Source organism: Euprymna scolopes, chromosome 6, assembly GCF_053919585.1.
Source record: "Euprymna scolopes isolate OS-2025 chromosome 6, ASM5391958v1, whole genome shotgun sequence".
Classification (NCBI taxonomy): Eukaryota; Metazoa; Mollusca; class Cephalopoda; order Sepiida; family Sepiolidae; genus Euprymna; species Euprymna scolopes.
In genome coordinates, this window is record NC_136487.1 from 82210535 (window position 1) to 82230041 (window position 19507).

Consider the following 19507-nt stretch of genomic DNA (forward strand, 5'->3'; position numbering starts at 1 on the left):
GAGATATTAACGTTATTATTTCGAAATTATTATTTAACATGGGAAGAGTGGGGTTTAAAATAACTTAACCGTAATACAGAAATGAACGATGTAAAAAATAAACAGATATATCAAAATTTGAATTTAACTATAATAAGTATTATGGTATCTGTTCAGTGCACATTTACCTATAAGTATGGCCAACCACTTATAATTCAGTAACTGTAAAAAAAAAAAAATTTCAAAAATAATCAATTATAATAAACAGAATGACTCATAGGAATCTATGTATATTCTTTTTTTTATTTTAATATACTTTCATAGAAATGTTTCTGTTATGTAAAAAAAAAAAAAAAAATTATAACGTACGTATGAACATAAATCAAATTTTCAAACGCTTGTGTTCGTACGTACGTTATTAACTTTCACACACATTTGTTTATATATATATATATATATATATATATATATATATATTTGTTTATATATTTATATATATATATATATATATATATAAACAAATGTGTGTGAAAGTTAATAACATACGTACGAACATAAGCGTTTGAAAAGTTGATTTATGTTCATACGTACGTTATCGACTTTCACACACATTTATGTTTGCATATACATTATCCATTTTAACACACATTTATGTTCGTGCGTACGTTATCACCTTTCATACATATTCATGTTTGTACGTAAGTTATACATTTGTATACACGCTATCATATTACACACATTTATGTTCGTTCGTACCTTTTCATCGTTCACGTTTATTTTTTGGACTACGTTATCACCTTTCCCACACATTTTATGGTCGTACGTGTGCCATTACATTTCGCACGCATTTATTTTTACACACACGTTATCACCGTCAACATACATTTCTGACCGTACGTACGTTATCACCTTTCACACACCTATTATGTTTTTACGTACGTTATTATCTTTCAAATACTGTAATTTCTGTACGTACGTTATCACTTTTAACACTCACTTACGATCGTACGTAGATAATAACCTTTTACTCACATTTTTGTTTGCACGTATGTTATGTCACCGTTTATGTTCGTACGTGAATTATGAACTTACGCACACATTTATGTTTGTGCGTACGTTATCACCTTTCACATGCTTATAGTCGTTTATATACATTATCACATTTAACATATATTTATATGTTTGTGCGTACGTTATCACCTTTCACACGTATTTCTTCGTGCGTACGTTATCAGCTATCATACACATTTATTGTTGGACGTAAATTTTCACCTTTCATTTACATTTCTCATCATACGTACGTTTTCACCTTTCACTCACGTGTATATTCGTACGTACGTTATCACCTTTCACACATTAATATTCGTACGTACGTTTTCACCTTTCACACATTAATATTCGTACGTACGTTTTCACCTTTCACACATTAATATTCGTACGCACGTTTTCACCTTTCACACATTAATATTCGTACGTACGTTTTCACCTTTCACACATTAATATTCGTACGTACGTTTTCACCTTTCACACATTAATATTCGTACGTACGTTTTCACCTTTCACACATTAATATTCGTACGTACGTTTTCACCTTTCACACATTAATATTCGTACGTACGTTTTCACCTTTCACACATTAATATTCGTACGTACGTTATCACCTTTCACACATTAATATTCGTACGTACGTTTTCACCTTTCACACATTAATATTCGTACGTACGTTTTCACCTTTCACACATTAATATTCGTACGTACGTTTTCACCTTTCATACAGATTTGTGTTTGTACTAATTTGCAAGTTCTTTTGAAAAGGAATTTTATAAATCAAATAAAATAACAGTTTTATTTGGCATATTTTCTACATTGTGCATAATTGCATTACATTTGCAGCTGCATTCAGAATAAATTTCTCTCTATCTCGGAACGATCTCTACCACACTATTTTATTAATTTTTAGTCTACATACTTGAAACTTAATATATCAGGTACTCAGACCTGTGGAACAAAATTGATTTGATTTATAACCAGAAAATAGCTGCTAATAGGGTCAAAATTGAAAACAAAAATGGAACCTGGAAGGCGTAGTTCGATGTAATGTATAAGCTCTAAATATAGGTAAATACACATTTATACGTTTAAAAACGTCATTTTTAATGTTTTAATATACACATGAACTTGGCTCAGATGGTAACGAATAATGCTGGAGAGCTATATGCTTTGTGTTCGATTCCAGCTGATCGCAATCAAGTCATATATTGTTTTAACTTTTAAAATCACTACTACATGTTGGGTATAATATAATAATCAATAGAGAATTGGATCTGTAGTAATAAATACGGGATCTGCATGAATCAAAATATATTTTGATATATTTTACAACCAAGCAACGCTGAGCGGTATGCTAGTATATATATATATATATATATATATATATATATATATATATATATATATATATATATATATATATATATATATATATATATACTAGAAAAAGTACCCGTCGTTGACTGGGTTCAAAAACAGCCTACATAAAATGGACTCTGATTTATGAAAGTATGATAGCTTATGAAAAGGAAGCGTTGTAAATTTGTATTGAATTTGGGGGTATCAAAACCAAAGCAAAATATGAGGAAAGTAAAAATAAAATAGATAAACCCTATAATTTATTATGCCATACATGTTCACACTGAAACACTTATCACAATATTCTGTGGATCTATATTAAAAAAAAACCTTGTTAAACTTTGTGAGATATTTCCATTCTATGGAGGTCAGGTGCGAACGAACACCCCATAATTTTATTATACCATATTTCTTCAAACTGAAACATAATTATCAAAGTATACTTACGCAGATAGATATGAAAAGTCTTTATTAAAGTTTGTGCCTATTTCCATTCTATGGAGACCAGGCGCGAACGCAGACCCCACAATTTTATTATACCATCCCTATTAAATTAAAACATACGTATCAGAGTATTCTTATGTACATCTATATCAAAAACACTCGCAAACGTTTTTTGTTTTTTTTTAATTTTTTATTTCCATACTTTGTGGACCAGGCGCGAACGCAGACACCACAATTTTAATGAACCACCGTTCTGCCAGATCAAACATACCCATTCCTGTGTCTCGATACATCTTCTATCATTATATGTAATCAGTTTTTTTAAAATAGTCAACCATATAGGAGTCTATTCGTGACCAGACACACACACACACACACACATACACACACATCCAGCTTTATATTATATATATATATGTGTGTGTGTGTGTGTGTGTGTGTGTGTGTGTGTGTGTGTGTGTGTGTGTGTGCTACCTGAAGGAATTATGTCATAACCATGATTTGATGCGCGCCCACAATCGTCAGATGACGTAATGCACTGATTTGGTGTAAAACTCATTTTCTTACTAATATTACTACTAAGCTCTACTTATATACTGAGCACTATTGAAGTAAATACTAATATTTATACATAATATGTTATATCACATAGTAATATGTATATATGCAGGTAAATGATAATTTTTTTACTTGCAACCATTATTGTTTCATACTTTCGCAATTATCAGTGAAGGAAATAATAATTACTACTAGATGAGAGATTTGAACCTAGTTACAAAGTCCCCATTGACTCCATAGGCTAGGACGTTACCTTTATGCCTTTTATACGAGAATTTAGGGAAGTTGAATACTTATAAGTTCCAAATTCGGCAATAACATAGTGAGCAGTCAGGGAGCATTTTACGACCGGAAGTCAGAATTTTGTATATCTCTTGTTGACCACCTTTTCTTAATTCTTTAGACAGGGTTCAACTTTTCCTAAAGGGGCATATAATTATAAATATTAATTATTTTTTATACCTTTCAATACTAGCGTTTCGCGCTCTTGAACTCATCAGAGTAGAAACTGATAATTACTGTTGGTCGGAAGATTCGGGATCAGTCACAAATGTATATAGTTTTATAGTGTCAAGAATAAATGACTTACCTCGTAGATACTTGTAATCCGTAACCGGTAAAAGATTGGGATGTAAATATGCGCGGCGCAGAAAATGGCCACAAAGAAAGAGATGACCATCCACAGAAAAGTGGTGTTTACGTTGTAGATTTCGGTCGGAACGCCCAGCAAGGACACGGCCGACATAAAACTGGCCAACAGCGACATGGACACCGGAAAGATGGGCATCTTACCGCTGGCGCGCAGAAAGTTGTTTGCCCCCTTTTTGTTACGGTCCTGTAATCCGTAAAATACCCCGATGATAGCCGAGAAGGCCAGCGTGAGCGAAAAGAGAACATAGTCCAAAGTTGATAACGCCGGCAAGTGCCCCGACGATTGCAAGTACGGTTTACCATCCATGTCACTTTTTATCTGCAAAAGAATTAGGAAGAAAAAAATAAAATTAGAAAAGAAAAAGGAAATGATAAAAAATAATTACTGATCCTCAAATTACATTTGTTGCGTGTTTTTTATTCTTCATCTTTTTCTGCTCATATCAATTCTAATATTACCGATCGCTGGACGCGAACATTAGTTTACAATTTGTATGCCTTATGGAAGTAACAAATACTGGCATAGCCTTTGTATAGAAGGCTAGTTAAACACGATCGCGCGTGTGTGTGTGTGTTGTTGGGGTTCCTAGCGTCTATATATGAGCTAAGTCTCACATCTCTCATCGTTCTTCCCAATGTCCTTTCATCATTCTCCTCGACTCCATATCAGTCAGGCCCTGTACCGATCTCTTGGGCGAGATCAATAACTGTCAAGCTCCGTCGTAGATCTCCTAAATCCGTCTACCTGAATAGCCAGTGTCGCCCAAATATATTTACTCATAACCAGAAATCCTAGGTTTCCTTTTTTTATCAGTTACTTCAAGCATAACTAAATACTTCCTTCCGAATTCTATATCTTGATCTCCACCACCGCTATTAATGACTAACTATCCATGGCGTCACTTTGTCTGTGAAGTTCAATCATTCAGTTTTTTTATATTGTCATTTTCTTTTCTAGCTAAACTTTTCCAGTGTTCCTGACTGTGGCGATAAGGGCAGCCTATAGTATAACATTAACACAAATATTTTCAAATATTTATTGAACGAGTATTCGCTTGTAGATTTATTCAGTTAGTATACATTTATCTATTTATCAGAGGGTAGCTAATTGGTCTAATGGATACAATAGCGTATTATGTAATCAGCTACGTCAAGTCCGATCCTATGTACTTAACCGCGCAAAAAAAATACTATGAATACACAATTATCCCAGTTATGCGTAACTAATATTCAATTAGTCCCAAAGTGACCGCCTATACGACATAATCATGTTGATAGACTTGTTCTCATTAGTTCACCGATGCTAAGCGATTTTGATCCTGATCGGTATCAGATATGTGAACATTTAAGAATACTGAGAGCTGTTAAATATGGCAAAAAGTTAATCTGGAATCGAAAATAGGTATCTGTGTTCCTTTAGGCCTGCGTGGAGACCACTTGAAAAATCAGCACACATCGAATTGTCATTAGCTTTTTCTACGACTATAATGGGTGCTGGCTATTAAGAATATGTTACCGGCACGATGACCTTCATTTCTTAAGTTATTTAAGTTCCCTGCTCACCAGTGGCAATGCAGAGTATAGTACTGGTCGTTTTGTGTCTGAAAACAAGCTTAGTATATAGTTTACAGGGGCAGTGTCACATCTGCTTGAGCACAGTGTTCTACATTAACGAAAACTGGAAAAAATTGTTTTATGTCTTTCTTCTGGTCAATAATGTTTCTCTGAGACGACGGTCTGAATACCACATTACATACTCGATTAAGCTGAATGTCGAGAAGACCCAGCTATTCGATAAAATCACACCAAAAGTTATGGCTCGAGTGCACACACACACACAAACAAACATACGTGCGCGCATATATGCATATAAAAGTGACCATGTCTGCGTTTGTGTGCAGACTTATCTCTACCAAACTACTCTGTGAATTTTTGGTCTAGAGGCTGAAACTATATATATATATATATATATATATATATATATATATATATATATATATATATATATATATAAGGTATTTGAACCTGTAAAACAAATTCGATTTGTTTTTTAGCCGGTAAAAATAGCTACTAAGAAGTCAAAATTGAAATCTCCGAATTTGGCAGGCGTAAGTTTATGCGTTAAATTGCGTTAATTTTTAAAGCTTCGGTATCCAAATATCCTTAGGTCATAGAGAATTAAATGTTTTGGTATATGTTGTTTTTAAAATATAATTATCCAATATATATATATATATATATATATATATATATATATAAGTGAACGTGTCTGTGTGTGTGTCTGTGTCTGTGTGTGTGTCTGTGTACATTTCCCTTCGCAATAACTCTGTCAATTTTCAGTCTAAAGACTCAAAATTTGATATACAGGGTACTGAGATTTGGAAAAATCTTTGTAATCCGTTTTCGGACAGAAATTTGGCTGTTAAGGTGTCAAAGTTCAACGATTTTACCTTTGAGAACTCTACCAAATTCCTCCGACAATTTTGGGTCTAAACACTTGAAATTTTAGATATAGGTTCCTTGGACATAGATCTAGCTTAATAACTTGATTTGAGCCCAAAAACAATAAATTTTAAGGGGGCATAGTAGAGGTCAAAGTTAAAAAAATTGACCGCTTTTTTCTTTTTGCTCAACATACACCTACAAACACACGGGAAACGCCGGGCTGAAATGCTAGTATATATATATATATATATATATATATATATATATATATATATATATATATATATATATATATATATATATATATATAAGCTTCCCGGCGTTGCCCGGTCGTAAAATACGCATAAATATTATATTGTAATTAATGCAGATTTCTTATCTATATACTATAAAAGTGAACGTATCTGTGTGTGTGTGTGTGTGTGTGTGTGTGTGTGTCTGTGTATCTGTGTGTGTCTGTGTACATTTCCCTACGCAATAACTCTGTCAAATTTGTCTATGCAATAACTCAGCATACACCTCCAAAAACCCGGGCAACGCCGGGCTGAAATGCTAATATATATATATATATATATATATATATATATATATATATATATATATATATATATATATATATATATATATACTAGCTGCATAATCAAGCTGCAATCAAGAATTGTGAGTATAAATTTTTCAGAAGTTTTATAGTACGATTTCTTCTTCAACAAACTTAAATGATCGGATTTCTTGTGTTATTTACTGCTATATGAGAGAGAAACATATTTCAATTAATGTAAATTAGGAAATCACATCTATGTACACTCATTTTTGTAAATTAGGAAATTACATAAATGACTGTACATAGATATAATATATTCGAATTTGCAATAGATACGAAAAAGACGCATTATATATATATATATATATATATATATATATATATATATATGTGTGTGTGTGTGTGTGTGTGTGTGTGTGTGTGTGTGTGTGTGTGTATGTGTGTGTTATAGTAAATCCTAGGATTTCCTAGCATACCAGTTTTTGGAGTATTTGTAAATTTCTACTTTACAGCTCCGTTCTTACTATTATTTATCGTAAGCTCTACTATCTTCAGTGTATGCATTGAGCTTTTTCATTTGGATAAATATATAAATAACTAGATTCATATCTGTTTTTTTTTTTTGTTTTTTTGGGGGGGGGGAATTTGCTTTTTCCTTTATTAGTAAACTCCTTCTCAAAGCTTTCTGCATATATATATATATATATATATATATATATATATATATATATATATATATATATATATATATATATATATATAAGCTTTGACCGTCATTTGGGCGGTCGAGTTTCGATCCTGGCTTGAGACAGTTGCCTGTCTAGTCGCACTGATGAGCTGTGAAACAGCTAAACCGTACTGTATGTGGATGACTATATATATGTGTGTGTGTGTGTGTGTGTGTGTGTGTGTGTGTGTGTGTGTGTGTGTGACATTTTATATAGAAAGACATTTATTGTTTGTGTTTCATTAATCATTCTTTTACTTTCTTTTTTTCTAATACAAACTTCCATTTTATTATTATTTGGGTAGATTGGGTAGTGGTTCTATTTTATCTGTATGTAAGATGTGTGGTATCTATGAAGGGTTTACATGAGGAGGAGGCTTACGCTAAAAGGTATTTTATCAACAGAAGTAACCGAGATCACAACAGCACTAGGAGAAGGTGTACGTTTTCAAGCGTAATATTATGATGATGAATTAAAGCGAGGGGATATATGCTAAGTAGGATTTTATCACATGTAACGATGATCACAACATTACTTATAAAATAACTATGGCTTATGGCGTAATGCTATGAGATTCATACCAAATGTATACCTCATGTAAACCCTCCATAGATATTACACATCTTACATAAGGATAAAATCAGACCACCACCCAACCTACCCTATATCTTCCCCTTGAGTTTAAACACATAAACTACCCACATTCTTTAAGACTATGATAGGCAGTCGATATAGCTTTTTACATTACACTTTATATAATAATACACTCCTCCTTTATCTTAGAGTTCAATATAGTCCCCCCAAACAGCATCAATAATTTTATTTATTTATTTATTTCGAACCTGATCAATTCTAGACGCTAGACCTCACATCCCCATTAGGTTACCGAGCATCTTTTCTATTCTTCTGATGAGAAGCATTAGGCTTCGAAATACCTTGGTATAAAGAGTGACCTTTCTCACCCAACTAAATGTATGTATACCCTTCTTAAATAAATGATGTACACCCTTATTAAATAAAGGAATCATTCTATATATATACCAATAGATAGTTTCTTGATTTCATTTTCCACTCTTATGGCCTCACACACACACACACACGCGCGCGCGCGCATTATATATATATATATATATATATATATATATATATATATATATATATATATATATATATAGAATGATTCATTTATTTAATAAGGGTATACAGGCCCGTCAGCATTTTACGATGGAGTACCTCATGCAGTTAAAAATAGTCTAACTTTACCAAAAGAAGGAGCTTATACTTGGGAGGGTGGGGCTTCTTTAGGACTAACCAAGTCTGATACCTCAGCCCGCCGTGTTCCAGTTTCTGTCAACTGGTATACTTAAGCGAATGAATCCGCCAGTTTTTGCCGCCTAAATGCTTCTGTTGTTCCTTAGTCTTCACTCCTTTCTCACCTTAAAAAAGGTGTAGTACAAGCCCCCCCCCACCATCACCACCAAAAAGAAAAAGAAATTAGAAGAATAGGTAAGCTCCACAGACTTGGCGCACTCTCTCATCTTTTAAATTTGCATGGGTAGCCCTGTCGGCATTTCCCGGTGGAGTGCCTCAGGCAGTTAGTGGACTGATTATCAAGAACCTATTTTCGACTAGTATACGAAGACGACGTGACGAAACAGCTTTCGCTACCTAATTCATTATGTCGTCCGTTTTCTAGTCTGTTGTTGTTCCATTTTCGTTAAAGGGTGATAATCCTCCTAACATGTTCAATTTTCAATTATATTCAGATCTCTAATCGTATGCATATTAATGTGGGTCAACCTGCAGTGCCTTGACCTGTTTGCGAACGTGATCTGTCCTCCTTGATTTTTTTCATGAAAGTCGCTCCAGACAAGGCATGGTGTAAGAAACTAAAAATGTTTATACTATTTCAAGATACCAATCAATTGTAAGTGTTAGATGGGATAGATCCCCCCCCCCCAAAAAAAAAGCAGCAATATTTCCCACATTCCTAGAAACATCGTTTGTGGAAAGTTAAGACTAAAGGAGAAAGTAAGGGTAACGAGAGTTCCTATTTACTTTGCCTCCCCACGAGGGCAGACTCAGACACCAAGAGCGTTTAAATGTGGAGAAAAGGAACAAAAGTTAAAAATTGTCTCAGTCGTGAAGAAATTATCCTCCACTAACTGAGAACAAAACAATTGAAGTGCAGCATCAAAATAGATACTACACTTTGATCTTCGTCCGAAGGTGAAGAAATCTCTCATGGGATTATGAGTTATAAAGGTAGCGAAAGTTACGAGGCTGCTAAAAGTAAACTCACCGTGAACTTTCTACCCCTTTTTAGTCTTTCGTTTGACATTCGTTTTAGGTTGGAAATTCTGAATACGTTCACGGATGCCGAACAAACTATTTAGCTGAACAACTGGACCATGTAATTTAGGTTTCTAAAAGGTCTTTCAAAATCCATGTTTTTAACGAATTCAGGTGTTTGAAACAAATGGATGAATTTCTACAAGATTTCGCATTTCGTAATTAACTAATGAAAACGTGATGGGCCTTCCGAAAATTATCACTCCCTAATGAGAAAAACTGCCGAATAATAAAACAGTACGTTGACGTTGTCTTTATATAGTTACTAGCGGGCAGCTCGGCATTGCCCGGTCGCAAAATACTCGTAAATATTATATTTTAATTCATACAGAAATAGAGACATGCGCATGCGAGTATTAAGTTTTTTCTAAACAGTTCACTTCTTGTAAGTAAAAAATAATATTCGAGCTGAGATTAAAACCAAAATTTAAAGGCAGTGAGTCAAGTGCGATAACCATTATGCCAGCTTGTCAGGACTTCTAAAAGTGTTTTCAAACATACTTATTCTTAACATAAGGAAGCTGTCATGTGAAGGATAAAAATCCGATGAATCTCCAGTACCAAGTTAATTTCATCAATTACAAACTTAATTTTCTAATTAAAAAGCGACCCAGCGGCGTTTAACCCCTAAAACAATGGAGATCTAATTTTCTTTTTCAACCTAATACATTTAAACAGCCTTTATAAATATTATGAGAAGAAATTTTGAAAACAAAAAATAAAATAACATGTTAGAGTGGGGATCACTTTTCTATATAAATTTTACGTAAAGTAAGCACCCACTTTTTGGCCACCAAGCGTTCAACGTGACATATCACCTCTAGCATTTTTTCAAGTTTGGCGATTGAGGAGGAGGACAAAATTTGACAAATACAATTTGTTTTTTTCTGGGGGGGGGGATTACATTGAAAAAATGACGTAACGATACATTTAATTATTTTTTATGAGACTGTTCTATACTTTCACGTAACAATTTAATAAACAAAACAAACCCCAAATATATGACAAATTCAATTTTCTTTGCGAGGGGGGGGTTACATTAGAAACATAAAATGACAAATAAAAAGCAGATAGAAAAGCACCCCCCTTAAAAAGCGAAAATTTCCTTTATTATTTACAAAAATAAAAGCCAGTAAAAAAAGTGCCCTTACAAAAAATAAAGGTAAGGTGTAGTTTAATACTATTGGTGGAAGAGTTGAAAAAAAGAGGAAGACTTGAACAACAAACGGAAACAGCAAGAACTGCGATCACTCTAAACAGTTCATATGCAGTGAGGATCTAAAACTTGTTTTTACTTTCTATTATTATTCTAATGGATCATTTTTCGTAATTTTTTTAATTCATACTGATTTATACATTCTCTTAATCACTTTTTTTTTAATTCAAACAGTACCTGCGTGTTATCGCCCCAAACCAGCTCTAATCGCCAGTGAAAGGCAGATTATTTCATTTCGGCCACGGCCGCCAGTGTCCGCAATTGTTCAAGGACGGCAGTGGCCACTAAAAACAATCGTAGTTTACTTTTTTGCGAGGCGTGGTGGCAGACTTTCACCAGGCAATGCCGGATAACGGGTCCTGATAGTTATATATAAAGTTCCTAGTTACTTTACCTCCCCACAAGACACTAGGGTCTTTTTTTAATGTGGAGAAAAAGAACACGTTAAAAATTGACTCAGTCGTAAAGGGCTTCTCCTCCACTAACTGAGAACAAAAAATTGAAGTATAGCATCAGAACAGATACTACACTTTGATCATTGCCCGGAGATGCATAATTATAAAAAAATTAAATAAAAAATAAGTTTGCAACAGCACGACTGTCTTCAAACGTAAATTAGCTTTAAATCCAAAGGGAACAGCAGTACATTTTAATAGCAACATAGTAAAATGGAATTTTTATTTTACTAGGGATTACCAAATTTCAAAGCCGGAGGCTACTTCAGGATAAGAGTTAATATGTGTATTGTGGCAATAGGGTAGTAATCGTTAAGAATGAAAATTTGGTATAATTATATTATTTAAGAAGACGGTTTAATAAGAACTTAAGACGACAATATTGTAGTAATCTGGAAAGCAGAACTGCGAGACAAAGTTCCACAGGCGGGCAGTTCTAGGAAAGAAACTTTGTTCATGGAATCTACGTTTAGGTTTAGGCACCGAGAGGGAGTGGGAGAAATTTTTGATAGTGGTTTTGGCTAGACGAGTATGTTTTGTGAAAGATTGGGAAGAAGTGGAAAGTAGATTGGAGCTCAGCCGAGCACTTGCCGTAAAAATAACGATAGAGCAGAGACAAGATCGCAGCGTATCAAATGTAGGAAAGAGAAAAGAGTATCACCGACTAAAATACGAAGTCGGTTTTGAACTCTCTCAAGGAAGGGTAGGGTACGCCGAGCAGCTCCTGCCCAAATGTGGAAACAGTACTCCACTACTCCATCCTATGACGAACTTGGCTCTTATACTGGTAGAGGATTGCACTTCCCGATTAATTCTCTGGCAACACCGGTTATTTTCACTACTAGGAAATAAATGGCTAACAATTGTTTCTGGCAATAAAGTTATCCTCAAAAACTTGATACATCGATGCTAAGATTGTTAAATTACCGTCGTATTTCTTTATTTGAATGCGTCTATTCCAGCACCGACGCCCCACCCCACCAACTGTGCCATTTTATACGCCGTTGTAACCCAGGCACGGTTTAAACGCGGTAATCTGAATTAAGCTAGTCCAACAATCAGACAAATAAACATATATTTACAGTGGTTGGTTGGCCATGACTTACGACAAAAGTCCTTTTTTATTTTATTTTTTTGTGTTATTTTTATTATTTAGTCATATATTTCTTTCTTGTGTGACAAATAAGGGAGTCGACAAAATGAGTGGCGGGTATGGGGATAATTGTCGTTGACCTATTAAAGCGACCGGAAGCTGACATTTGTTTCAGGGTTGTATAATTTTCACAAAATATAGGAAACTTGGAAGTGAAAAGGTTAAGCTGAAAAAAAAAAAAAAAAAAAGACAGAAAGAAAAAATGGAATGAAAGCAAAGTAGGAATTTTTTGAAAGATATCGAATATGTGAAAGGGGGATTTAATGGGGCAATAAAGCAGTGACGAGTAGGTAGAAAGAAAATTAAAAAAAACAGGAAGGGAAGAAAGAAAGAATAAAAGTAAAGCAAAGAAAAAAACAGAAAATCAAACAAGGTAAAGGAAAAAGAAAGAAAGAGAACACCACTATATATATATATATATATATATATATATATATATATATATATATATATATATATATATATATATATATATATAACTACTTAATTTACTCACATAAAATTAATATACGAAAGTATAGATTTATGCGTAAACTTTGAGTATTTACTTTAAAAGTGTTCAGTACGTAGGTAGAGCTAGTTAGTAATTTATAAAATATATATGGCGATTAATCTACACTGAATATTCGGCGGTTCATCCACTCTAGGACTCCTCAGGCTTATGCGCATAAGCCTGAGGAGTCCTAGTCCATATATATATATATATATATATATATATATATATATATATATATATATATATATATATATATATATTAGCATGGTGACCCGACGTTGGCCGGGATTGAATGATGATCAACAAATGTTTCATACTCCCATATTAGTATCATCGAAGTCAATGAAATCGCCCATTTTAAATCAAATCGATTGATTGCCTGCTCTAGTTGGGGACCTATCGCAGTGCACCGGGAGGAAGCTCAGATACCTCTCACTATTACTTATTTCTCATAACATTGCAGTCTACATTACACTGTAGAGAACCTACTGTTGATTTTATAAAATTATTTCATAGATAATGGCTTCAATTAAAGTTTAAAATGAAAAAAAAAAACAATATTATTGCTCAATTGTACTCTTTTTTTTTTTTTTTTTTTTATTACATATTCACCCCAAACAAGGCACATTGCCACTTTAATGTAGGGGGCTACTATCAAGGGAAACATCTACTGGGGTACTATGTAGGGATTAGGGCAGCGAGATGTTGGTTCACGTTGCACTTGAACTTATGCATGTCAGTACAGTTGGGGAAGCAGTGACCTGGAATGGAATTCCAAAGTCTAGCAGTTCTGGGGAAGAAACTACTGGAGTAGAAGGATCTTTTACATCTAGGGATCTCTACAGTGTGGGGGTGGGATTGTGTAGCTTGTCGGGTCTGTCGAGGGTGTTCACGTCGTGGGGGCACAAGTGCTTGCAGTTCTTCAGAGCATTCACCATTATAATACTTGTAGAACAGGCAGAGGGATGCAACGTTTCGACGATGAGACAGAGGCTGAAGTTTTGATGCCAGTTTGGGGCCTATCAGATTTGCGACTCTCTTTTGAACCCTGTCAAGGAGCGAGAGACTAGTAGCCGGTGCACCGGCCCAAATGTGACAGCAATACTCCATACATGGGCGAATAGTGGCCTTATAGAGGTACATGATACTTTCGGGTGTTAGAAGTTTTCTAGCACGGTAGAGAGAGCCCACCTTCCTCGCAGCGGCCCTGGCAATGCCCTCGATGTAATTGTTCCAGCTCATGTTTCCTGTGAACGTTAGGCCAAGGAGCTTGAAAGACGTACTCTCAGCTAAAGAGTTGTTGGCCATTGCTATAGGTGGTAGAGAAGGTTTCTTGTAATTATTGAATGAAACCAGTTTTGTCTTGGTGGCATTGAACGTTACCATCCATTTTTGTCCCCATTCCACTACTGATTTGAGGTCATCCTCTAGTGTTTCTGCCATTACTTTAGATATATGTTCATTTGTTTTCCTGTCGTGCCTGCTATAGAGTGTGGTGTCATCAGCATATATACCCATCTCAGAGGCAGTTTTGTCGGGGAGGTCATTTATGAATATCAGGAACAGCAGAGGACCAAGGATAGATCCCTGGGGCACTCCCGCATTTATATTATATTGTTTAGACGTACGACCGTCGAGGACAACCTGGATTTTTCTCTTATCTAAGAAGGATTTAATTATGTTAAGTATTCTACCAGTGATACCGTAAGATCTAATCTTCCTGAGGAGACCCTCATGCCATACCCTGTCAAAAGCCTTAGATATATCTAGAGCTACCGCTCTGCCCTCTCCCGCTTTGTCCAGTGAATGGTATATGCGTTCAGAGATTACAGTGAGGATGTCTGCCGTGGAACGGGCTTGTCTAAATCCATATTGATGGTCGGTCAGAAGTTTAGCATCTGTAAGGTGCTGGACTAGAGCATGGTTAATTAAGGTCTCAAATATTTTGGCAAAAAGTGGGAGGAGGCTAATAGGGCGATAATTTAATGGGTCAGTTCTTTCGCCAGAATTCTTGAATACTGGTACAACAGAAGCAGTTTTCCAACAGCTCGGAAAGCAAGATTCATTGAGGCATTTGTTGTAGAGTTTGGAGAGAACTGGAGCTACTTCGGCTGAGCACTTTTTTAATAGCACAGCTGGGATGAGGTCGGGTCCACATGCTTTGGAAGTGTCAAGGTTTTTTATGATAGCATGCACCTGAGCAGGGGTGATTTCCAGATCGTCTAGCGTGGCGTCTGTCCGCATAGGAAAGTCAGGTAGGGGGTGGTTTAGAGGGTCCAGTTGCTGTTGAATTTATATGTTGGCTTGTGTGGTAATAAGATTTCTTGTGATGTTAGGCTGTGTAAGATGTAAACTGTGGTCAAAATCGCCTGTTTCTTCTGTCATCGGATTATTTCGATTATCAATGATCGCTACTTTTCGGAGACATTACGATACAAAATTTATCTAAGAACACTGCCAAGCACATGGAATGCCTTCGTGAGAAATTTTATAAAAATCGGCCCAGCTATTTTCGAATCCATAGGGAAGGAACTCACAGACACACATATACGCTGACAAAAACTCTTATATATATATATATATAAAATAAAAATTACAATTAAATTTACCAAAATGATCCAAGATTGTAAAATTAAAGTATAAAATATTAAAGAATTAATATTTATCAAATTATCTCAGCCAGATGTAAAAGCTCGATAAAACTAAATAGGAAATAGAGCTTATAATATGAACAAACTGTTAAAAACACTTTGAAATGAGTTAAAAACCTATTTAATCTGAAAAGGAAACACTACATAAATGGATAGTCCTTAATCCGCGGAGTTTCGAAGAAATGCTTTCCTTCTCATCAGAGGGTAGGAATTAGCAAAATGCGGGATCGGATTTTGCATGCAGAAGTATTTGATGAAACAACAAGTAAGTCAAAGATCTTACTTAAAAACAAAAAAAGTGAAGCAGAGGGAATATGGTGAAGAAAAAGGTGATTATACATGAATGGATAGTCTGGTGGAAGATAAAAAAACCAGACTATCCATTCATGTTTTTTAACATATTTTATTAACTGTTTGTTCCCATTATATATATATATATATATATATATATATATATATATATATATATATATATATGTGTGTGTGTGTGTGTGTGTGTGTGTGTGTGTGTGTGTGTGTGTGCGCGCGCGCACACGCACACATTCGGAATCAGACATGCGTTTGATGACTTATACAGAAATATCTTAAATAAAAATATTTACAAAAAACAAAATGCGAAATAAATGTTTTTATATATAAACGCTTTCATTTTCTTTAATAAATTATCTTTTATAACCCATTAAAAGACTTTATTCTTTTCATTGGACCTCGTCACAATTCCAGTTTTTGTATCGATCATGTCGACGGCTGATAAAAGTGTTGTTTTTTATGAATACTCTATTATTTTTTAATCTAATACGCTCAACATAATATATATATTTTTAAATATAGTTTTCAGGTATTGCATATGGCACTTCCGAAAGTTATTAACGATATTCTAATATTGCATTATATATATATATATATATATATATATATATATATATATATATATATATATATATATATATATAGTCATGCACATACAGTACTGTTTCGTTGTATCACAACTCATCAGAGCAGCTAGACTATTAGCTTTCCCAGTCGTGGATCGAACCTACAACCATCGCATTGACAGTCTGCAGCTCTAACCACTGAACTAAGAACTGGTATTCGTAAATATTTTGGCGCATGTCTATTAGATAAACATCTGCCCAACACTTAACAGGTCTGTAGTTAATAGTTTGTTTATAAACAACCAGGCAGCGGGCTGCACTTAATCGCTAAACTAAGCAGCGGGGGAAATACATTTACGACAGTGCTCGACCCAAAGGAGGGAAGGGGTTTTGATCTAGTCATCCACATACAGTACTGTTTCGTTGTATCACAACTCATCAGTGCAGCTAGACTTGTACCTTTCCCCAGCTGTGGATAAAACCTATATCAAAAACCTAGATCCCATATCAGAAACATTTTTTGTTCTTTTGTTTAAGGGAGGTGGCGTTTAAGCAACACTGCTGGAAAGACGGGATTTAATATAGTTTTGTTTTAAAATCCTCGAAACAGTATTTAATGGTAAACAAATGATTATACCCGAAAACTTAGGACTATTGTGGATTCAAGAAAACAAGTGGATTAAGCAATTGTAGGAAATTAAATGATTTACTGACAACATCATTTTTCTAATGAACGACTAAAAATTATTTAAAAAAACTATTATTTTGATATAATTCTCAATTTTACAAAAATTCCAAGACTATATATATATATATATATATATATATATATATATATATATATATATATATATTCTTCAGAACCAAGTCTCTACATCTAGTAATTGGTTTCACAATTAGCTCATAAACATTAGTATATTCTAAACCTTATGTCAATCCTCCTTTCTAAGGGAAATATAGATACGTATAAAATCAATAATAATTAGCACCTCATGGGCAGTATATATAACTTGAGTTGACGGAACAAATACGATTAAAACTGAAAAAGAGATTTGACATGAAACTAGGATAAATCTTGAAAAAACGAATTATTCCATTTACGTATTTGGCCCATCATTTTATTTTTATTTTTGTTTTATATTTTTTGTTCTTATCTCTATATTCTTCTTGTTCCCGCTCTATCCTTCCCGAACCAAATCTCTATATCTAGTATACGACCCGACCTCAATTAAGCGACCGGTCAAACTTTATGATTCTTTGAATTCTATTTGAAGAGATATCTAGTTATATATATGTATGTATGTTTATGTGTGTATATGTATGTATATGTATATATATATGTTTATATATGTGTGTATGTATATATATATATATGTGTGTGTATGTGTATGTGTGTATGTATGTATTTATATATGTATATTGTGTGTATGTGTGTGTTCGTATATGTGTGTTCATGTGTATATAGGGATGAATATGCACATATGTTTCACCCAACTTTCTACCACTCACCACTACCTACTCTCCCTAATATTAACACCTCGCCCTACTAAAAATAATATAGACTTCTAATGAAAAGAATTCCAACAGACTTTGAATTATTATCGCCGGACCCACAAACAAATTTATACAAGCACTTGCCCGATTCGAATATTTACACAGCTATGCGGATTACCCAACATATAACTTGGACCTTATTACCAAACGGATGTAAAGAACGCATAACATGGATTTTAACAAGCAAGCTGGATCTAAAAAAACTTTCATACCCTTTTACTGCAAATCCTCCTACTACAGGACTTCTGATGAATTTATTATTTTGACTTTGACTTTCCATGTCTCACTGACTTTAGAAAATAGGGTGCATACTTTATAAATATTTGCTAATATTTTCTCTCCTCTGATGAGATGGTAAACATCGAAACCCTATAGGTTAAGGAGATTAACTTTCTAAAGCATTTTTTGTCTTGCTTAGAATAATAAAAATTCTTTGATATGAAATTCATTTCAATGAGAGTTTTTTGAAATTCATTGAATTTCAATTTAATATATATATATATATATATATATATATATATATATATATATATATATATATATTAGTTTAAATTGTACTGTAGAAAACCTACTATTAATTTTATAAAATTATCTTTATGATTCTTGAATAAAATTTTGGCTTGAATAAAATTTTGGCTTGAATAAAATCTTTAATGAAAAAATCAAGTATCATTGTTCAATTCTGCTTTAAACAGATGCATTAATTTCGAAAGCGTCACTCTCATATCAAATAACCTACAGTTGATATTATATATTGGACGTATACACACACACACACACACACACAAACACACACACACGCACACACACACACACACACACACACATATATATATATATATATATATATATATATATAACTATGATTACTTTATTTAATCACATAAATTAATATACTAAAGTATAAATCAATGCGTAAACTTTATTCAATAGTGCCCAATACGTAAGTAAAGCGAGGGAGTAAGAACTGCTACGCGTAAATATTTTTACCATGTCTATT

At 33.9% G+C, this 19507-nt stretch overlaps 1 protein-coding gene across 2 annotated transcripts in view; it reads right to left on the minus strand.

The window, feature by feature from the left end:
- The window catches only part of LOC145277722 (sodium-coupled monocarboxylate transporter 2-like), a 248743-nt gene that overhangs the window by 169680 nt on the left and 59556 nt on the right, over window positions 1–19507 (minus strand). For both annotated transcript variants that reach the window (XM_080129425.1, XM_080129424.1), the window contains one exon: window positions 3980–4360. In XM_080129425.1, coding sequence (XP_079985551.1) covers window positions 3980–4348 — 369 coding nt within the window. In that variant the 5' untranslated portion in view covers window positions 4349–4360. The remainder of the gene's footprint in view (window positions 1–3979; window positions 4361–19507) is intronic.